Below are 23,916 nucleotides of genomic sequence, written 5' to 3' on the forward strand. Positions count from 1 at the left end.
CTTGTGCCTAGAGCCAGCCAAGAGAGCCAGAGGACTGTGGTGCACGATGCTATCAGCTGCAGCTCCCTGCCAGCTAAAGGCTCCTAGAGTTGAAACTTACCAACTCCTGTGCAAGAAACAATTAGAGTGATATCACCCCTCGCCCTGGCTCTGAGATAATCGGCCCTTCAGTGGTTCTCTTTTATCATCCTTAATAGATGTAACATACAGCCACATGCACATCCTCAAGTAACTACCCAGGCCAGGTATGCTTTCCTGAGAATGTCTGATAATTAATATACTCAGCCTTCTGCATTAGGTCGTAGGACCATGCATAGGTCAATACCTGTTAATAATGAGCGATGGATCGCCGTCCTCATTATGCGCCCTGTGTGGAGCAGAGAGACCACACATTCTGCTGACTCTTTGAAAGGTTCTAAACCACTGGTTACTCTGAGCTGCCTACTAATCCTCCCTCCTAGATTTATTTAATATGGCTAACGAATCATTCATAGGGGCAATGGTTCCCAAGACTCACAGCCTGTGGTTGTCAGTAAATGTGGTCATGAAGCAGGGATCCTGTCACCCTTGAAAAATGCTCCCCCCATTGACCAGTATGAAGGAGGGTCACTGTGCCTCGGGACCTGCCCCAAGCTGGAGATTTGATCCTTCTGAATATATTATCCTGTTAAATACGGCACAGCCTGTGGGAGGCAGAAATGCATGCTTGGGTTGGAAATTTTCCCTTTAAAGTTCAGTGCCAAAACAGAACTAGAGTTACTCTTAAAATAAAATCTCAGACTTTTCTGGAGCCTGGATGCCTGCCTGCTTCCTTCCTTTCTGTTTTTCCTTTACCTTGCTTTCTCACTCAGCAGTGATTTACTGAGTGTAGGGGTTGGGTCAAGCTCCATGGGGAGACATATGGGAGGGGAACAAAGGCATGCAAAGATCACCCCCACTTCTTGAAACTTCCGGTCTGAGAGAGATGTCTGCCTTTGTTCTCTACCACACCTCCGCCTACAGTGCTAAGACAAGGCAGGACCTCACACAGCTGGGTCTTGTACATGGGGCAAGCTAGACACCGACTGTAACTATAGTTAAGACAGTTGGGTGGCCGGTAGATCTACTGTCTTTGTATTTTTGATAGTGAGATATTATTATTATATTATTATTATTACTATTATAACTATTATATAAATGGACAGAGCTAAACTGGCTAACTTGAAAAAAAGGAACACGGTTTTCTCTGAGATTGGTATGTTCCATACCTGTTAGATCCAAGTGTGTTGGTGTCTGACATAACACGTAAGCAAGAAGAATAAAAAGAGGCAGCTGCCTGCTATTGGAAGATGATAAAACTGGAGAAAAGAGGGATAGGTTCTGAATATGCAGCTCAGGCACAGGTACTTGCCAGTGTGCCCGGGGGTCCATCCCCACCACAGCTTCCCATCTCCCCAAACCCCCATAAAGTAAAGGAAGGCTGTAAAGAGGAGTAACTAGACCTGAGAACAGAAAGGACACCGAGCAATGGAAGAGACAGAGGGCTCACGTACTGTGCATACACATAGAATAATTCCGATGTCACTACAAAACAAGATGGCTGCCATGGCACCTCAGGCCTCTAAGGCCAGCACCGTTGAAACTGAGGTGGAAAGGCTGAGTTGAGTGACAGTCTGGACCATGTACTCAGACCATTTCACAAACAAAGGCTGCCGTCACCAAAGTTCACAAGCATGGAGTCCCACTCCACCAATCCCAGGTAGACTATTTAGACTTTTTGATCTTGTGCTGGTTTGAACCCTGTCTCCAGTCCTGGATAATTAACATGATCTTGAAGGCACTTGTTTCCAGTCTCCTTGTCAACTACACCCCACCTCACAGTACGGTGAGAAGAATCAACCCAGCGGGCATATGGTGAAGAAATGTAATCTTTTAGGGTTTCAAGTCTGCCATTACTACTCTGGGCAGTGAGGATCTATTTGGGCCCTGGTCTTGGTGTTCTTGTCTCCATGGACATTGAGCTGAAAGTGGGTTTTGGCCTCAGGACAATCTGGGAGGCCTTGTTTTCTAATTTAGGTCACAGAGCGCAGGTCATTCGACGCATTCCGCATGTGTCACTGTGCCTACTAGAATGTTGTCCTTCCAATGGGCCCCCTCCTCAGGAGGACCCTTCCTCTAGTTTAAATGTTGCCCTGTCACACTTTAATATGCATGCGGGTCTGGGCTAAGATGTCAGGTGAGAACAGATGCCATCACTGCCCCTGTGCTTGCGGTTCTTAGTCCGTTTTTGGGGTAGTCTTTAGTCCTAGCTGGCATGTGGCACTGAACCAGGGACCTACGGAGATGAGTACACCCATTCCTCTATCCTTCCTTCTCATGGTAGCATTCGCTGCAAGTGAGGACTCCTTGTCATCAGCGGATCTGTCAAGGTGCACACAGTGGAAGATAAACCATCCTCCTCAGAGGCATCCTCACCTTGTCTGCTTTTCTCTCCTTGCTCTGTCCTTAGGCAAGTGTGAAATCGGCTGGGCCTACTACTGCACCGGGGCCGGGGCTGCAGCTGCCATGCTGCTGTGCACATGGCTGGCGTGCTTCTCAGGCAAGAAGCAAAAGCACTACCCCTACTGAGGCCATGAGGAGCAAGCTGAGGAGAGGACAGACACCAGAGACGGAGGGGCCCGAAGCATTCCGCGACTTTCACAAGGTGGAATAGTGGTTGTAAATGCAGAACAGTGTTAATGTAATGAGATTTGGTTGAATCTGGAACATTCTGTAGGAAGGGAGGGTGGTGGGGACATTGTCAAAAGCATGGAGAATAGGGGACGATGGACCAAAGGCTAAAACATGGCAGGACATTGGTGTTTCTGTTCCACAGAGTAGCGTTAATGTATATCACACACAGCAAATCTATATATGCAAACGAGGATCTCATTTTCGTTCTCCTTCAAAAAGATGAGGACTAGGGGAGTCAAAAGGGCTAGTAGAAACAGTATTATCTTAGGAAGCAGGATGAGCACCCTGCAGACATTCCCTGTAGATGAGGACTGAGCCTGAAAGCACATGAGCACGTGCACACATATGCACACATATGCACACATGTGCACACATATGCACAGGTCATATGCACACATCATATTCACACATCACATGCACACACCATATGCACAAGTCATATGCATACATCGAAAGCATACGTCACACACACAGGTCACCACGCCACTGCACAGGGGGTCAGCTGTGTACTGTTGCTCCTGTTTCTTTTTTTAAAATATACATCAGTACAGCATCATCGCCAAGCATACATTGAGCCTAGTCCATGGACCAATATGCCACTGTATCAGTATTTTTGATGTCCTGCATAAACCATGCCCACAGCATATCTTTGGTGTTTATGCAGATCCTTAGAGGAAAGCCTTCGCATTTCAAAGACACCCAGTAGTGATCTGAGTAGCTTCTGCTGTAGTAACCTTTTGAAGAACAGGACAGCTTTTGTCTCCTGTAGGTGAGAATTCAGTTGCAGATTTGAGAGTGAAGAGAGCTCTTTCTCCATTTATTGGATCTTCTTTTCTTTTCTCCATTATTCTACTGTGCTATACCACAATTATTTCAATATTCATTTTGTAAAGGGAAAAAAAAGTACTATTTTGTTTGTATTTGAAAGCTCTGTGAATAAATTCTCTTTGATCAATACCTCCCTGAGTCGCTGAGTCTTAATTCACTTACCAGGTTTGCCTAATCTCTTAAGTAAAGTCTGTCCACCATGGTGGGCAGCTCTGTAGGTCTGATTTCTTCCTCAAAGGCCTCCCTTAGTCCCTTCACTAATTATTCCACCAAGCCCTATACGCACAGAGCGCATGAAAGGTGTCTACTATACTTTTAGCTAGATTCTCTGCCACTTTGCCTCATTTGGAGCTCAGTCACGACAGATTCTCAGAAGAATTTCAGGACTGTTACACATAAACTTTGGAATACAGGCAGGGTTCCAACATGATCTAGGACTTCAAGATGGACATCACAAGCAGTATGCCACATGCTGCCTTCCCACTGTCCAGGGGGTGTTGGGTGTGTTCTGAACTCCAACTCTGGGGCTGCTCACCCTACTCCCCCCCAAGGCTCTTGGCCACTTGAGCAGTACCTGTCTCCTACTGTGGCCCCAACAGTAAGCCTTGATTTGAGGGGAAGCCTTCCATCTATCAATGTCTCCCTAGTAGAACCAGCCCTTTCAGGAGCAAAGGTTGCATGTCAGATAATGGATGCATTCTGAATTAAGGATTAGTTATTGTGCATATCCCTAAAACGCCACCCTCACCGTGGTCCACCATGCGGCTGGCCTCCACGCTAGCTTAACTCAAACAGCACGGTTTTCTGTGTCTCTCCTCCATTCTCTTCCTCCAGGCAGCTGCCAAGATTTACAGCTGCTCCAAGGTTCCCCTCTTGAACCCTAATAAAATGGTCCTCTCTGAATAAACGTTAGCTTGGCTCGATGTTCAGAAAAAAAAATCCATTCAGTTTTCAAACTACATACACATCATGTTTAGAAATTGAACGTTCTTCTATCTATGCATGGAAGTATTTTCTGTAGTGTGCACACATTTATCAACTTAACCTGAATTAGCATTGTAGTTTTCAAAGTCCACCCTGCCTCTTGGCCCTTCCCCACCCACTAGCTACTCATCTACCTTACAAACTATATGACCTTTCCATGCCCCACATCCCTAGCCCAGGCCATGTCCAGTCTGTCTCTTTTTCTCTCTGCTCTTCTAGATACCTCTAGAATTATGTCTCTATCCACAATATAAACCTTCCTCCTAATAGAGCAGCCATTTTGGCTTTCTTTTTCTGCACTCTTCTTTTTTACGCTAGTGCGATGGCCCAGCAGATAAAGTAGTTGCCACACAAACAGGGCGACTTGAGTTTGATCCCTAGAAGCCATGAGACAGAATTAGCTCCTGAAAGGTGCCCTCGGGTCTCTACACACATGCATGCACACCTGCCTTCACATGTACAGTAATAGTGATAAATAAAACAAACCTAACAAAAAAAGAATTTCACAGGCTGTTAGGTCAGCAGTGCAGTGCTCGGCTGACATGCATACTCTCCCACTCTGAAATCTCACACACACTACCCTGGAAGTTCGATCCCCAGTGTCCTGCTCACCTTCTCCTACACAAAAGTATGTGTGTGCATTCACGTGTGTGTGTGTGTGTGCATATGTACACACATAAACACACACACACACATATAGTTATTCTTATCTTTATAAATCAACATATACAATGAGAGTGAAGCAAACCTAGACCAAGCTACATGCTCGACAAAATGTCATATACAGAATACATTTAAAACTATTGCCGGTGAATGATTTTCAAACTTTGGTATTTTAAATGAGCAAAACCTTGATTAAGTTGTTTCTAAACATTTGAAAGACAGTCAACAAAATCAAATGACAAGAAAATGGACGCACAGCACCACGATGGGGTCACAAACCACATCCTAGGTGAGTAAGAGTAAAAGTACTGACAACCCTACACACTGAGGGGCCCGCGGCTTCACAGTTAAAGGACAACAGGCACAGTTCCATCCACAATGTTGAGCATAGGAACATGCACCCTCCTGGGTATTTGTACTCTCAAAAACACAAACAAGAACCTATGGCCACAAAGTGACTGTGGAAGAATGTAGAATAACCTGATTTGGTCTCACAGACATCATGACGGAACCCAAGACAGAAGACAAGGTCGTATGTTGACAGAATCTGCAGCTGGAGCTGGGGAGGGAGAGACGCTCACTAAATAATCCGCTGCCCTCAGCCATTCAAGCAACCCCAACTAGAGTCTCTGGGTCACACATTCAGAAAGAACAGGAAGGCAAGATGGGGTGGCTGGGAAGAAGAAGGGGGTCAACAGGAATAGTAGACAGTGAGTGAGGGAGGCGAAGAGGATCCGCATGGGGGGGCGGTGATCCTGTCAAAACCATAAGGAATGACGGCAGTGGTAACTTGAGTATGGTGATAGCTGCCACCTCGGCTTTTGGAACGTTGTTTCGGGAGAACAGGAATCCAAAGCTCCCCTCAGCTGTAGAGCAAGTTCAAGACCAACCGGAGATAAAAGCTTTTGTCTCAAAAAAATAGAAGCAAACAGAAGCTGGTGGGATGGCTTTGTGGTGAAGAGCACTTGCGCCTCTTGCAGAGGACTAGACTTCCAGTACCCACATTGCCTATGTGATCTGTCACCCTCTTCTGGCCTGTGCAGGTAATGCCATGTATGTGTGCACACAGGCATACATACACACACGCGCGCGCGCGCGCGCGCACACACACACACACACACACACACACTCACACTCACAAATAAAAATGAAATAAGCAGACAAAAAGATGGCAACTATTACTACTCTATGGGAGTGGGGACAAGATATCAAGTACTAAGGATATGGGAAACTCCCTAGGCTAGCAGACACACCCAACGTATTTTGTTCGAGGGGCACAAACGCTTGCCAAAGCCCATGAATTTGTTCTCATGAAATCTGCATGTTATTGGAGGATGAAGAAGAGCTTGAAGCACTCTGTGTTCCATGGGAAATAAAATTTACACCTGATCCTGAGGGCAGCAGAAGGGTTTGAAGTAGACGGTAAAGAGGCCTAAAGAGCCTGTGTGTGCTTACTAGATTGCTGGGGGTCAGGGAGAGGGAAAGAAGCAAGAGAGGAAGGGAACAGATACTCAAGGACTTGGTGTGGTGCCTGCAAGGCAGAGGCCCAGGGAACAGTTGAAGACCAAGGCCTGAAGCTAGGGACACTTGCTGGATTCCTGTGACTGGAGAAAAGGGGAAATGGATGCAGATGAGGCTTTAAACTTTAAGGAACAGCATCACTGAGCATCAGACCCTTCTGTTACAGTGACACAGCCTGAACAAGCATAAGTGAACAGCCAAAGTCCCTTTCCTGCCCCACATTGTGACACTGAGCTAACTACTCTGTCCTCGTCTTTGAATAGCAAGCAGCATACTCTGGGCTCAGCTCAGTAATCCATCCTATGCCTCCATCTCAACACTCAACGCTCCCCCGAAGCACACCTCAGAGGCTCTCCACCTCGGCCTGCACATCAAATGTCCCCAAGCTTACCTGAAAAGGAACTCTGCTGCCAGGCCTCCAAACTATGTAAAAAATATATAAATACTAAAATAACATCAAATTCACCATTAACTTGTGTGCTCCGTTACTGAGCACTTAAATCTCAGTGTTTTAGGTCTTTTCTACATCACTGGTTACCTAGGCAACCTCACAGTGTTTATGGCTTTGATGACATCATTTATTAAGCCTCCTGCTCACAAATGTAGCATCTAGACTTCACACACACACACACACACACACACACACACACACACACACACACACATCTTTGCCCAAACCCAGTCTTTTGCCCAAACCAGATAGCTTCAGTTTGTCTGTCTGTTGTACTTCTGTGGAAAAAGTTAGTACTGCCAGAAAGCTGTTGACCTTGTCACTGTCCTGGTCTCGTATATGGACACTATGTTAATCTGCCTTCTTATGATTGATCTGAACCCAGACCAATCTTAACTTCAAATTCTGATTGGACCTCTTGCCTGTTCTTAGGATGTTTAGGTAGGGTAAAGGTGACAAGCATCCCACCACAAATGCACTACTGCCTGCGATGTTATACCTAGAGGAAGTCTTCAACAGTCTTGTGCCTGGTCATTTATTTGCAAGTAAGCACAATGGCTGTCCACGGTCAGTCCCTTTTCTGTAAGCTTGAGCCTTTGGAAGGCACTCAGACTGAAAGCTACGCTGTAATCCAGAGGCTGGATTGCCTGGAGAGCTAGGATAGAACCAAACACAAGTAGAAAAAAGGATTACTAACAATATTCTCCCATAATCATAGATTGGCACCTAGTCCAGTTGTCATCAGAGAGGGAGGCTTCATCTAGCAACTGAGAGAAACAGATGCAGAGAACCACAGCCAAACATTAGGCAGAGCTCGGGGAATCCTGAGGAAAAGGGGGAGGAAGGATTGTAGGAACAAAAGGGATGAAGGACACAGCAAGAGACCCACAGAATCAACTAACCCAAGCTCTTAGGGGCTCACAGAGACTGAACCAACACCCGGGGAGCCTGCATAGGGTTGACCAAGACCCTCTGCATGTATGTTTCAGCTGTGTGGCTCATTCCTTTTATGGGATTCCTAACTGTGGGAGCAGGGGTTGTTTCTGTTGCCTGTTTTGGGGACCCCTTTCCTCAGACTGGGTTGCCCTGTCCAGCCTAGGCAATGGCAGGGAGGTGCCTAGTCTTAGTGCAACTTCATACCTGATACTTGGTGGATATCCATGGGAGGCCTGCCCTTTTCTGAAGAGAAACAGAGGAGGAATGGATGGGAGGAGTGGCTGAGGAGAGGTGGGGGGCTGGGAGGAGAGGAAGGAAGGGAAACTGTGGTTGGGATAAAAACAAAAACAGTAGCACTCAACGCCTCTGTGAAGTAGAACGCAAAAACAGATGACTCTAGGCTTGAATTCACTCCTAGAGGTGAAAGGCTTCTGGCTCAGCAAATTCTCGCAACTCTCTTCACGCAGTCCCAGAAGTGTCTGCATAATGGGCCGGAGTCAATTCATTAATTTCGAAGGCCACTTATGTTACCAATGAAACACTCTAGCTGACTTTTTTTTTTTATGTCAGTCAACAAACCAGTGAAGATCTATTGTTGATATTCAAAGTCATTTTTTTGGAGCAGTTTCATCTGATGAGTGTGTACTGAGTATGAAGTTATCATCTCTAAAGCACAGATTACAAAGACTGACCTGCATTTGCATGTAACTGCATATGCAATACCCACCTGCATCTATAGTTACATGCATTTATGCATCACATTTTATGGTCTTTTAAGGTTCTCTGCCTGTTCCAGACTCATCTTCCTGACCGTTCACTTCCCCCTTAACCCTACCCTGGTGAAGCCTGGCCATCGTCCAGGTCCTCATCAGCAGTGACTTAGCCATCTCTTCTGACTGGTTTGCACGTGTCTCCATTTCCTGTCATACTCTTTCATGTTCCTTTAGCTACCATGACCTTTTGTCCTTTGTACATGCACACCCTCTCCTTCCTACTGAGGAACATCTCTCTGTACTCTCTGGGTCTTCCTGGACTCCAGGAGTGATTGAGGTCACAGCTTAAAGACCTTAAAGAAATACATCACATCTCAGTCTTTGCACTAAGACCCAGTGTTTAAGGAGGCAGGCCTGACTCCCCACCCCAGATGATATAGCTTCCTGATAGCTTCTCCCTTGAACAAGTCACAGGGGCTAAATTGCCAAACATCTATTTCCGTACATGACTCTCGTCATTACAAGGACAATGCTACGTCCTGTCTCTTCTGTTTTGTGCTGTCCACGTCTCTGTGTTCAGTTCTGCTCCATGCCCGGGTGAATTATTGACTGTGTTATATCTGAACAACTTCAGCCACATGCATGCATCTTGTTTCTTATTGTAAGACAGCTTGCTGGTCTTATCAGCCTTGGGATAGACATTTAAATGTTATTCTTTAGCAAACGGCATTTCGACACCTTGACTACTCAAGTTAAACACACAGAGAAGATAGGAACGTCACGCCTTTTGAAACTTAAATCCTAACCCCGCCCCCCTTATCTGATGACCCCTAGTAGCCTTTGTGAAGTAAAAACAGCATTCAGGGCAAGAATGAAGCCAGGAAACTGCCTACCACGTCTAGAAACAGTTTCCTCTGCCCCTTTTCACAGTCTTTTGAAGGAAGTGTGTCAGGGGTCAAGGAGGCATGGAAGACCTTTGAAAGAGCAACAAGAGGATGTTGCCCACAGACCCAAGTTGGAAATAGTGCTTTAAATTGATTCCATGTGGGAATACTACAAAGTGCTAAGTGTCTTTGCCCCGTTTGTCCCTGCAAACCAAGACTAGAAACAGATTTGCTTACACTGCAAGGGTTGCGTGGTTTTTATAATTTTACTCCACAGTGTATTGGAGGCAATGGGAGAGATGATTTAAATATGGATGCACTGTCATTTGCAAGGGAGAGAATAGAAGGCAGGTAATTAAGGTTGGAGAAATCATGGAGGGGTTGAAAGCACTGGATCCTGCTGCAGAGAAGCCGTGCTCCGTTCCCATCACCCTCATGGAGCTTCATAACCATCGTAACTCCAGCTCCAAGTGATTCCGGGCTCCCTTCTGTCCTCCTAGGGCACTGGATACATGTGACATACATTCAGGCCCACATACAAACATATAAAACAAAACCAAAATACATCGTCTGGCATCAAAGGGAGGGGAGGCCCTTGATCCTGTGAAGGCTTGATGTCCCAGCATAGGAAGATGCAGGGCGGTTGGTAAGGGGATAACATTTAAAATGTAAATAAACAAAATAACCAATAGAAGAATGAACTTCTAAGAATAAACAAACAAACAAACAAACAGGTAGTTATTTCCTTTCTCTTTCTTTAAAGAACATACAGAATTCCCCTTTCAGCTCTATTCATTAACACATTTACTATTTATATCCACACATGTGTATGTGTGTATGTGCGCTCTCACACATGCACACACACACACACACACACACACACACACACACACACACATGCACATCTCCACACAGACTGGCACATGGGTAGAGATCAGAGAACAACTTTTGAGGGGAGTCTGCTCTTGCCTTTCAGGGCAGTAATCCTAAGGACGTGTTCCTTTAATGCGTTTAATGGGCAAATATCCCTACCATTCTCTGACTGAAAAGGCCTCTAGGAAGTCTCAGGTTTACAAGACAGCTTTCCTTGTAAATCTATTTTCAAATGAAAATAATGAAACATTCCTCAGTGTTGGGGTTAGTCGTGTGCACTGTGTATTCTGAAGCTGTTTGTGCCCCTGTCCAGACTGCTACCTGATCTTAGGGCACCATACTAACTAATGATCTGGAGAGAATGTTCCCCAATAGTCCCTGATTGGTTAATAAAAGGTTAGGACCTATGACTGGGCAGGAGAGAAAGGAGGCAGTACTAGAGATGGAGTAGGGAGTCTTGGGTAGGCATCACCGGGAGTAGGGAGAAGGAGGAGGAGGTCACCATGAGGAAGGATGGACCATAGCACATGGCCAAAGGAAGCTCACACTGAGGACACATGTAGAACAGAGCAGACTCAGTCGGCAAGTAATGGGGCATTCACCTGGTTATTGATAGTCTAGCTGGGCTAGAACAGCTCAGCGCCAGCAGCTTGAAAGGAAAATACTGGGTTTCTGTGTCTCTGATTCGGAAGCTAAGTGGGAAAGAGTAGGGCAGAAACGCCTATAAAATGGCATCAACTCAGTTGGCAATTCTGGAAAATTAATACACAATGTTGGTGTGGAGCTATGACATGGAAATGTAAAAGGTTAGTTTTCTTTTCGAAGGTTATATAGACTGAGAAGAGCACGAATTAGGAGCAGAAAGGAGCACACACACATACATGAACACACAATGCACACACATATATGCACACACACACACACACACACACACACATACACGCAGGCACACACGCACCAGATATCCACCCTATCAGATATCCGCTGGAGGCTTTCAGAAAGCAGTTCAGACCTCTTGACCCTCAGGTTTTCTCCTGAATCCCACATTCTTAGGAGGTTTAAGGATTCTCAGAGGAACAGAACTGTTAAGAGCAAATTGGGTGAAGCTGCTCAGAGTCCTGGGGAATTCAAATGAGTTCTGCTTCTGTACAATAAGATTGCAAAGAACAGGAAATTGAAATTTTCCAAAATTTTAGCTGAAAACCAATTAGCTAAATGCATTTTCAGAGAGGCTGGCAGGTCAGTGATGAGCACAAGATATTATGTTGGTATGTCTCAGTATTTAAGTATTTCCCCCCAGCTTTGCGATACGGCGGGAAGGAATGGCAATGAGGTATTCATCCCAAGGCTGATTCTTGCAAAGATGGTGATAAAATACAGACCAGACGTAGGCCAAGCTTCAGAGCTGAACATGGGGGTAATGACTGAATATATACATGGGTGATGACCAGCACTGTAGGGCTGCTGGCCGAAGCCAGTGATTCCCTGGAATTCCTCACAAATATCCTGTTTCCATCTGGATTTTCTCAGGGAAGGTGAAACCAGAGGATCTGAGAACAAAATGATTTTACTGGCTGCTTTGGGTCACAAAGGCAAAAAATAATATAAAACCGAGTGCCTTATCTACTTCCTACATGGGCAGCAGGGGCTGCACATATGTCTGGTCTGTTTGCTCTTCGTGCTTTGGGATGTGGCAGCAGGTTAGGGCTGGTTCTGCAGGCCATCTCTATAGACTGTTTCTCTTTGACCTTACAAGACCTCCCAGGGAACTGTACAAGGCAGCTCTGACCTCTTCTGTTTTTGTCATTTGGCTTGTCTGGGCTCTTTTAAGGTGAAATCATTCTTTTGTTCTCGTTCTATTTGAAACTCTATTTTAGCTTGACGTTTAAAGCCACCAAGTGAGTACTAACTGCATCTGTCAGTGAAAAACAGGCTTAGGGTGAAGACCCATTCCTGCCTAGACAAGGGCTGCTGCCTGGGAATTTGTCCTCATCCATTAGGAAGTACCACCTCTTACCCAAGGGAGCCGTGACACAACATGTGGCACATACTGAATGTTCGTTGAATGAGGGTATTCTTATTCAATGATTTAACACCCTAAAGTTCTAATGTTCTGTTGTGACAAGGTTCCTAAAAGACTCCCTTTCTTGGCAAGGAGAGGAGGAGTCAATACAGGGAACTGAACACAGAGCCTCAGGAACTGACCTGTACTGTTCTGTTGAGTTACAGCCCAACCCTAATGACTTAGTTATCTCTGCTATGTATCCGGCTCCTGATGTGCCTTGCTTCCGAAGAGAACACTTGAAGGCCTAGGATGTGTTCCAGACCTGTGCTGTCATGGGTACTGAAAGTCTAGACATCCCATACTGTTACTTAATGAAGTACTGTATCTCTTTCTGTATCATCTTTCTTTTAGATTACATCTCCCAGGTATATATGTGATAGAACAAACCTAAGTGTGTCCAGCCAAGGGCTGGAGGAGGGGCCTTGTCCATAGGAAGAGCTGCAGGATAGGATGTACAAAAATTGGAAGAGAAACCCTTCACAGTGTCTAATAACTATGCACACAAGAAGCTCCCACTGTGGCTACACTGATAGAATGTTCTAGAATGTGGACAAACCACATTCAGCACCACCTAGAAATCCTCATTGCTTCTGGGCTCAGAGCAAAGGTGGCTAATGCAAGGCCTGACCTTCCTCTGCCTTTTGAAACATACTATACTCACTTCCCTCCCTCTTCTCCTCCTCTCCCCTCCCCTTCCCTCAGTCCTATCCCCCCTCCTTCTCTCACTCTTTTCCTCTTCTCTAGCATCCTGTTTTGAAGTGATAAGAGTCAGCCAACCATGCTATATGGGCAGACACACTACAATACAAACAGAGATGCAACCAACCATGCTATATGGGCAGACACACTGCACTACAAACAAGAGATCTCTGCACAAGTCCTGGTGTGCAGGCAGCCATGTCTTCAAGTCCAGTTATGACTACAGAAGCTTGTTCAGTGTCTGAGAAAGAGGAAGCAGCCTTTCTTTTGTGACTCTGAGGAAAGCTGTGTAGAGCAGAGCTCACTTTAGCTCTGTTCTTGTTAAAGAAAAAGCAGTCATTGAATCAAATGCTTGTCAGGATTTTTTTTTAAATCATGCACATGTGCAGGAGTATACACACGGAAGTAGGCAAAGGATCTTAGAATGCGATTTTAGGAACCATAAGATAGAATTTGTCAAAACCTAAGGCTGAATTCTGCTTGGGCAGGAGGCTTGATAAACACCTTTACTGCCCAACTTTAACTCCATTAATCACAACTGGTCAGTCATTGTGTTTTTTTACAACTACGTGAAATGACGGCATAAGGTATCACCCACACTGTTGATAACATATATCGATATTACCTGGAAAACCTCTCTCTCTCTCAGTAATGAAAATGGATGAATATTCACTGGTTGGATGTGAGGAGAGAGGGGAGGCCCCAAAGCAAGTGCAAAAGGCAAAGAAGATTGTGTGCTAGGGTGGGGGAGCCATGGCAGGAGGCAGGGCACGATGGAGTGAGCTGTGAACAGCACCAGCCTCTCTAGGAATGATCTGAGTTTTCTCCTCCATGGAGGGCCTTATCCTCCTGCCCTTCTTCCCCTTTCTACTCTCTTGGTATCTCACCATTCTTGTGTTGGTGAAGCACATTTTTGTAAAGCTATTCATTTTCCTCCTCTTCCTCCTCCTCCTCCTGCTCCTCCTCCTCCTTCAGCTCCTCCTGCTCCTCCTCCTGCTCCTCCTCCTGCTCCTCCTCCTTCCCCTCCTCTTCCTCCTCCTCCTTCTCTTCTTCCTTTTCCTCTTCCTCCTTTTCCTCCCCTTCAACCTCTTCCTCCTTTTCCTCCCCTCCAACCTATTCCTCCTCCTCTTCCCTTCCCCTCCTCCTCCTTCTCCTCCTCCCCTTTCTCCTCCTCCTCTTCCTCTTCCTCTTGGCCTTGCTTTTTCTTCAGATCCTATTACTTCTGTTGATTTCTGTCCAACTTTGATGGCTCATTCTCCCAATTCATATATAGTATTGGACTTGTAAAGTAAATATTTCATTTTGTTGTCTCTGCATGCATATGTATGTATAGATGTGTCAGTATATGGTACTAGAAATCAAATGAAGGGTCTCATGTATACTAGGTAAAACTTAACCAATGAATCATGTGCCAGCTTCCCACAGTTTGTACTTTTCAAAAATGATTTGTCTTTATGTGTATAAGTGTTTTGCCTGTATGTATGTATGTATGTATGTATGTATGTATGTATGTATGTATGTATGCATGTATGCATGTATGTGTTTATACATGTATATATATATATATATGCACTATATATGCATGTCTGGTGCTGGCAGAGGCCACAAGAGGATATTGGGTCCCCAGGAACTAGATTTATAAATAGTTGTAAGCTGGCATGTAGGTGCTAGGAACCAAACCTGGGTCCTCTGCAAAAGCAATAAATGCTCTTAACCACTGAACCATTTCTCTAGCCCCCATTTGTTCTTTTCAATATCTAAATTTCTACTTGGTTCTTTCTGAACAAACGGCTGTTCTCTCTCTGTCTCTGTCTCTGTTTCTCTGTCTCTGTCTGTCTGTCTGTCTGTCTCTCTCTCTCCCCGTGTGTGTGTGTGTGTGTGTGTGTGTGTGTGTGTGTGTGTGTGTGTGTGTGGAAACAAACAATCCACAGGGGTCTGTGAATATGGAAAGACTTAGTTCACAGGAGTGAGATGCCGTATAGCCTACCACCTGCACAAAGGTCTAGGAAAGCTGCTAGACTTCTGGTCTCAGACAAAAGGCCTGGGAACCATGGGTGCTGATGTCTGAGGGAGGAGAAGGCAAGAAAAATCAAGAGCTTCTCTGCCTCTCCATTCTGTCAGGAAGGATGATGCTCACCCACACTAGGGAGGGAGAGCTCCTTCACTGCCCTGTTCCAAGTGATAATCTCCTCCAAAAGACACACTAGGATTAATGCTATTTTTTTTACTATCTGGTTGTCATCGAGCCTAGTCATGTCAACACAGATAAAACTGACCATTAGCATGTCCGTATAATACCTTGTAGAACCCTCATTATTAGATCTTCCTTTAATTCACTCCACATGATCCCTTCAGTCCTTGGATCATATTTGATAGCTGCTTTGACATCTTTTGTTCTACTCACAGACGCTTTGCTGCGTCGCTTGGATATGAGTTACACATTTTTACTTTGTTGTATATCTGCTCCTTTTTATTAGATACTGGACGTCATAGCTAACAGGGTACCAGTGTATTGATCTTCTGACATTTCTAAGTCTGGGGAGGATACTGCTTCTGATTTCCCAATCGTGTTTTTTCCTTATTGTCACAGGTTGCTCTGCCCCTTAGGGATTTCCTCTGGGTGTATGACAAAGCTGATCTTTGTCAAAACCCATGAGGAAGCCTGTTCTACTCACCCCTCAGTCTATCTTCACAAACTCTGTGTGTGTGTGTGTGTGTGTGTGTGAACAGTTTCATATTTACGGGAACTTACAGATGCCCTCTCCACTAAGCTAGGGCTACATCTTGGCTCTTTCCAGCCTCTTGATGTGGCACACCATTGCTTATCCATACATACTCCAGGCACATTAAGAGGACAATGGGTTTCTTTCATATCCCTGGAAATTACCTTTCGAGTAGAGCTTGGTCAGAATCTGTGTTAAGTCTCTCACTCCACAAGTCTCAGGTACCTTCGCTGATAGACTAGCTCATCACATACCTACCTTAATCCCTCCTGTGTGGATACAGCCAGGAGCACCCACACATAGCCTTGCAGACCCCCAGGGGTAACTTTATTTTTTATTTTTTGTATCACATCAGGACTGCTCTTGGCTGACCCTGGCACTAATTACTTCAGTTCATCCGTCGGATGGTCTGCTCTGCAACTATGGAGCTATCAAGCCCCTCACAAATGCTGGTCCACAATACTGTCATCGATTTTGACACAGGAACTATTCCACATTCAGAGAGAACTGCGTAGTTCTTCATCCTGATCATGTGTAGCTCACCCTGAAAAGAACCTCAGAGCTCAGTACCAGAGTGCGGATTGGGATGACACTCCATTGCTAGCCATGTACCCTTTGTATTCTATTAGGACACCCAGCAAGACAGTATGACCTTCTGTGTTGGCTTGACTCACTGGCACGGAAACCGTCCCCTATGAGCGGGCCACAGTAGAGACCATAAGTGCTCAGCTTACATAGCACATGGGCCTGAGCTCTCACCTGCGTGTGTCAGCTGGGAAGACTGGGAAAACACCTTAGCTCCCACTGTCATGCCTATTCAGAACCGAGGCTTTACAATATGAACCCACAGCTGATGGACGGTGCTAGTGGCCTGTTCTTTGTAAGCTGAAATTGTTGCCTTAGACTAGCGGCAAGGGAGAGCAGGAGAGACCATGTCCTGTGTCCACTGCAGTCATTCTCTGATGAACTGGAACTAGAATAAGAGTGGAGTGATGGGGACAGTCATGACCCGAATGCTACAGTATCCACAGCAGGATTTATTAACGAGATTAAATATTTTCCACTTGTTATTTACTCTTGAAAAAATCCAGGAATAGTAAATTATATTTTTGTTTTGTTTTTATATTTTATACCAGTTAATTTTTCTCCAGAGATCATCCACTTAGCCTTATGTTGCCCTTGGCCAAATCTTAGTCAGTGAAGTATTACAATTTTGAAAGTTGAAGCTAAGTTAATTGGCATCCAGCAAACAGACTGTCGGTGTCCATAAGTACAAAAGGAATACAATTGCTATTGGTAGTGAAAACAATTCTGGGTGGTTTTAAAACAGTAAATACATATCGGTTGAACACAGTGTTTTCTAAGCCACTATAGCTTGACTGGAATACCACCAGCCGCCTGTCAGTCACATCAGCTTTCGCCTGCTACACATCACCTCCTACTCATGATTTGTAGTAAACTAGAAACCAGAAGCTGCGGGGAAGCAAGCGGTTGGTGACTGCTCACTAATTCTCAAGGCAATGCCAGGACATTGGAATTACTGGGCTGGCTCCTCGTGGAAGATGCCTCTAAACCTCTGCAAAGTAGAGGATAGGCAGGGCTTGAGCCTCTGATAAAAGAGCCTGAGGTGTTTTGTTTTGTTTTGTCTTGTTTTGTTGATCATATCCCATTCTCAAAGCCTTTCACTTTTCCACTTCCATTGTGCCATGTGGAGGTGGTGTTAAAATATATCCTACTCATGGCCTTTTTAATTTCCCTGTAAAGAGAAACGTTTTATACTTCCGGGAGATGGTTAAACTCTGAAACATTGGCCTATCAGTGGTGACACCTTTAAACACGCCAAGACACAGCATTTAGACAAGTTCCATGGAATCAGCAGTTGAACACGTTCGTAATTATCTAGTTTGCTGACTTTAGCTTTGAATGCATTTGTATTTTTGGCTGATTTGCAGACATCACACTTACTATCACCAGCAGATTAAAATGAGCCACCATTTACCGATGCCAACTGCTGTCCCTGAGCAAAGTGCTTGTGGGATGGGACAGTGACGTTCCTCCTGGAGCCCTCAGCTCATACTTTGTTACTAACAGAGTCAACAGTGTTTTTCTAGTCTATTGCAAGATGAATAACAGAGTCCTCAAATTCAAATTTGTCCTTTGTATGTGTGAGCAAGTACACATGTATGTGCTTGTGTGTAGTATATGCACAAGTACTTGTTCATATGTGTGTGTGGAGGCCAGAGGTTTATGCCCAGTATCTTCCACAATTTGCTCCTCTATTGCTGTCTGTCATATATATGTGTGTATCTCTATATATACATAGACACACATATATACATATATACATATATATCTGTATCACGTACATATATATCATTTACATATATATCACTTACATATATATCACTTACATACATATCATATACATATATCATATATCATATGCATATGCACATACACATATACATATAAGCTTGCCAATTCAACTAGGCAACTATCTGATATGGTACAAAATTCTGCCTCTCCCCTGGCGGTGTCTGGACATAGCCAATTCACTAACTCAGGGAAGGCAGTGTAAAGTCCAGAGTGGGGAGTCTGAAGTCTGTGGTTGTCTTCCAGGCATAAGAGCACCCAGCATGCCGAACAAGAAGGGAAGGCAGGGTCTGGAACAAAGGTTGTGGCTCCTGGGTTCCTCCCAATGTACCCTGGCACCACCCAGAGAGAAAGTCAGGAATGGAGGTTGGTGGTCTGAGTCTCCTTTGGGGCATCAGAGTGCCCCTCTATATAATCCAGGCCTGAAGCGGTGAGAGGGGATGAGACAATCAGGATCTGGTCCTATAGGGAGTGAATGCAGAGTACCAGACGAGTGGAAGAAGGAAAAAGGCCTTCTCTGGGTTGGTTCTTTTATGCAAAGGCCTTCCCCATGGGAATCCAATGGCAATCTCTAATGAAGCAGCTCTCTGAGACAATCTCAGCTTGTTCGTGTTTCTTTATTTGGGTGGATATGGACACACACGTTTTATTCAGGGTGAAGCAGGGATTATATACTTTTGGGAAAGTGTGTGAGAATATCCAGGAAGGGAAGGTCACTGGCTGAAGGCTAAGGCTATTGAGATGCCTCATTAGCATGGAGGAGAATGTTAGGTCCTGTGCTACACCCACCTCGCAAGTTCTTTTGCCCTGTGGTCTGAAGTGAGCTCTAGTGACACTTTGATTTCTGCTTCCCTAACATTAGGATTACCACATCCACCTGGGTTTTTGATGGCTTCTAGAGATCTGGATTCCAGTCCTCACGGTTACATGGCCAGCACTTCACTGACTGAGCCACATCTTCAGGCTCCCACATTTCCTGTTTCCTAAATTTACATTTCTGTGTCTAACATGTCCAAATGTCAGTAAAGCCCTTCACCACAGTAAACATAATGCACGAGTATCAAGACGAGGCTACGGGGTAATTCTACAACTCAGTTCTGACACCGACTACCCAAAGTTAGTCACGCAGGCTGAAGGCATGGAGCTCAATAAGATGGTGTTTTCAGGGCTAGAGAGGTGGCTCAGAGGTTAAAAGCATTGGCTGCTCTTCCAGAGGACCTCGGTTTGGTTCCCAGCACCTACATGGTAGTTCCCAACTGTCTGTGATTCAGGTCCCAGGAGATCCAACTCCCTTTTCTAGCTTTCTCGGGCACAGCACACACGTGGGGCACAGACATACACGCAAGCAAAACACCCACCCACGTAAAAACTTAAGGAAAGATATCTTTTTTTAATAAAAGGATTTCACTTACTTCTGGTGACTGCCCGGCCACCTGCACCTCTGACTGACTGGCCAGACACTGCTGAGGAGTCCTTATAACATAAGCCCTGACCGTTTGTAAGTAGCTAGAACAAATCAAAGAAGCCACTCAAGCGCTATTGTTATAGTTTACATCGTATTTTGTTACAAGGAAAATGAATCAGAGCCACCAAAAAAAAAAAAAAAAGAGTCACAGAGGACAGGGTCTGGGGCCACCAGTCCAGAACGCACAGCTCCTACTCCCACCGTATGATGCCGGTCACCTCACTCTCCCCCATACCATTGTGTTCTCCGCGTCCAACTGAGCTTCAGTATGAGTTCTGCTGGGTATATTTCATCACTGGGCACATGGATCGAATCCTTGGTCAAGTGGAATCAGTGTCCACTCATCTATGAGGTAAATCTGGAAAGGTTACATGGTTCACAGCTCTGCCATTCTGTGTTCCCAGAACTGATCTTTCTAGCATGGCTAGCCTCCATCCTGAACTATCTAGAGGCCTCTCCTGAGTAAGTTACTTTATTAGAAAGCAGAAGACACGAATAGAAAAAAGACTCTAACGTTTCAGAGAACCCCAAGTGTTTAATGACTCCATCTCAGCAGCTTAAAACAAAAGCCAAACAGTATGTTCTTTCTTCTGCCTGTGAGGTTTATGCCCTCGACATACAAAGTCATCACTCTGTTACTTGCTATTCATAACATAACATGTCCAGTGTTCCATTTGATAAAGGGCATGTGCTAATCTCTTATTAATTATGAGTTCCATTAAGATTATTATATCATTACAGGGCTGGAGAGAGGGCTGCAGAGTTAAGGGTACTCACTGCTCCTCCAGAGGATGCAGGTTCTGTGGCTGATGGCTCATGGCCGTCTACAATTCCACTTCCAGGGGATCTGATGCCTTCTCTTCTTGCCTCTGTGGGTACTGGACATACGCGAGGTGCACTTACCTACATTCAGGTAGGACACTAACACATAAAATAAGTTTTTTAAAGACCATCGTTAAAAGACATAGGGAAAAAGATTCTTGGCATCGATCTAGGTAAGATATTTTTGAATCTGACTCCAAACACAGGCAGCAAAGGGACAAATAGAAAAACCGAGCAAACAACAAATAATACTCAAGTCAAAACAAAATCTTATGTAGAGCAGAAAAAAGAGGATAAAAAAACCTACAAAGTGAGAGAAGATACCAATGAGCCATACATCTGATGAGGGGTGTCATGGTTTGAATATGCTTGGCCCAGGGAGTGGCACTATTTAGAGGTGTGGCCTTGTTGGAGTAGGTGTGTCACTGTGGGTGTAGGTATAAGACCCTCACTCTAGCTGTCTGGGAGTCAGTCTTCCATTAGCTGCTTTCAAATGATGATGTAGAACTCTCAGCTCTGCCTGCACCATGCCTACCTGGATGCTGCCATGTTCCCTTGATGATAATGGACTAAACCTCTGAACCTGTAAGCCAGCCCCAATTAAATGTTGTCCTTGTAAGAGTTGCTTTGGCCATGGTGTCTGTTCACAGAAATAAAACCCTACCTAAGGCAAGTGGCTAATAGGCAAAATACAAAAGGAGCTCAAGTAACTTAGTAAAAGGAAGCAAAGTGTGTACTGGCTGGTTGTGTGTGTCAACTTGACACAAGCTGGAGTTATCACAGAGAAAGGAGCCTCCCTAGAGGAAATGCCTCCATGAAATCCAGATGTAAGGCATTTTCTCAATTAGTGATCAAGAGGGGAGGGTCCATTGTGAATGGTGCCATCCCTGAGCTGGTGGTCTTGGGTTCCTAAGAAAGCAAGCTTAGCCAGCCAGGGGAAAAAAGCCAGTAAGTAACATTCCTCTGTGGCCTCTACATCAGCTCCTGCTTCCTAACCTGCTTGAGTTCCAGTCCTGACTTCCTTTGGTGATGAACAGCAAAGTAGAAGTGTAAGCTGAATAAACCCTTTCCTCCCCAACTTGCTTCTTGGTCATGTTTGTGCAGGAATAGAAACCCTGACAAAGGCAAAGTGTCTGATTTAAGATGTCCTGAAAAAGTATTTCTCAAAAGACAAAATACAAAGAGACCGGAGTGCCCAATATCACTAACCACCATGAAGAAGGAAAGTCACCATGGGATCCCACCCTGTGCATGCTAAGAATGTTACAATAGAAGAGGCAAACATAAGAAGGTTGGCAAGGATGTAGAAGAAAGTGCTGGTCAGGGTTGGAATTAGCATAACTAATCCCTTCCTTCTTTCCTTCCTCCCTTCCTTTCTTCTTTCCTCACACAGAACAATAAACACCTTCTCCTGGAGAGATGGTTTATTTGTGTCTTCCTCAGATAGAGCTCCAGCTCTTTGCCTTCTAAGCATACCATCAACTGGTCCGTGACACTGGCCTGGTCCTCAGGTAACACAGACAAGCTTGCCCTGTTGGAACTGCTCCTCCAGAAAACTGCTGATTATGACATTCTTTTTACTTTTATCATATTCCTTTTGAAATTTTTTGATCATATAAATATATATATTTATTTTATATATATACATATATATATTTATTTTATATATATACATATATATATACATATATATATATATATTTTTTTTTTAAGATCTCTTCCTCCTCAGGAGTCAGCTCGGCCCTTTTCTTGCAGCCCAAGAGTGCATTGTGGGACTTGTACCACTGTCAGTACTGTGTGCCATCAATAAGCACAATGCAGTTGATCACCAGAGTCTTGGTGCAGACCAGCTTGTTACGGAATCCATGGTAGACAACAATTATAATCTTTGCTTTGTGAGTATAACACTCAGAGCTGCAGGAGACGTTCCCACATCCCATCTCAGGGCATGGTGCTCCTTACCGCATCCTTGAACTCAGACCGTGTGAACATTATGAGGGCCACATCCCAGCTCATACTTCCGCTTCCTCTGGTATGGCTTTCTCTTATGGTTCTTCTGCCAGTTGCCCCGAGAGATATCCGTCACTCGGTATTGACTGGAAAGAGCAGTTTTATTTTTCAATTTGTTTCTTGTCACAAAAACTAGCACCTCTGAGAGAACAAACTGTCTGAGTTGTTTTTACTGCGGTACCCTTAAGCACAGCACCGTGGATAACAAATATGAGAATCAACATTTTCTGGTTAAAATATTTTTTTTCTTCAAAAATTCTCAGCTGAACTTTTGTGCTTGGCTGCCTTGATTTATCTGATTGTTACAATTGGGATTCTCAGTGGCATAATCCTGTACACAACATAGAAGGAACAGCCCCAGCTGTGAAGACTGTAGTGAATCCATCACAAGGGACAAGGGTCACTCACAAATAAACTATATTTAGGTCATAAAGAGAAAGGGAAAGAAAAAAAATAACTCCTCATTAGAACAAAGTGATTCATAGCTAACAGTTCGTGGACATCTGAAAGGTAGACCTTCTCTGGACTCTGTGGTGTAGCTGTTTGTGAGAAAGCTGGGCAATTGAGAGTAATTTGGTTTTGAACCATTTAAAAGCCTGACCTCTGTCTTGTTCCTCTCACTTCTAAGCCACTTATTTTCTTTGATAATTCCTGCTTATTTCTTGTCCTCTTTCTTATGTATTTAGAGATTTTTGTTCCATTTCAGAGCACCAAAATTTTCACCTGAAAATGGGGAGATAGCGTGGTGATAGAATGCACTTGATTTTAGATTAAACTCCCAGTCTCCTCTTACACTCTGTGCTATCAGGAGACATTACTTCTCAGTCTTGATTTCTTTATTTGTAAAACTGTAGAAATCCTATTTCTTATGTATAACAGTTAGGTAAATAAAATAAAATATTCAAAAAAGTCTTAACACAAAGTTTGGCACTCGTTAAAGGCTAGTGGTTTTTATAAAATTTATTTTCATTTCATTTCTTTTTTCTTTCTTTTTTCTCTATCCACTAATGCATAAAGCCTTTCTGGAAGTCTATGGAGCTATTCCCTGCCCAGTGATCCACGATGCCTGTCATGACAGATGTCAACTGATGGACAGTTCTCCATGATATACAGCGCTAGAGCTGAGTTCTTCCTGCCCTCAGTGCTGTCTGTCACTGTGCATCACATGTGCAAGTGTGGTACAGCTCAGCCTGC

At 44.5% G+C, this 23,916-nt stretch overlaps 1 protein-coding gene across 1 annotated transcript in view; it reads left to right on the forward strand.

Moving 5' to 3' along the window:
* The window catches only part of Lhfpl6 (LHFPL tetraspan subfamily member 6), a 197,931-nt gene extending 194,263 nt beyond the window's left edge, over window positions 1-3,668 (forward strand). Inside the window, exon 4 of the mRNA NM_001109183.1 lies at window positions 2,489-3,668. Coding sequence (NP_001102653.1) covers window positions 2,489-2,607 — 119 coding nt within the window. The 3' untranslated portion in view covers window positions 2,608-3,668. The remainder of the gene's footprint in view (window positions 1-2,488) is intronic.
* Window positions 3,669-23,916: the final 20,248 nt, after the last annotated feature.

The sequence above is a fragment of the Rattus norvegicus genome, chromosome 2 (assembly GCF_036323735.1).
Source record: "Rattus norvegicus strain BN/NHsdMcwi chromosome 2, GRCr8, whole genome shotgun sequence".
NCBI classification, from domain to species: domain Eukaryota; kingdom Metazoa; phylum Chordata; class Mammalia; order Rodentia; family Muridae; genus Rattus; species Rattus norvegicus.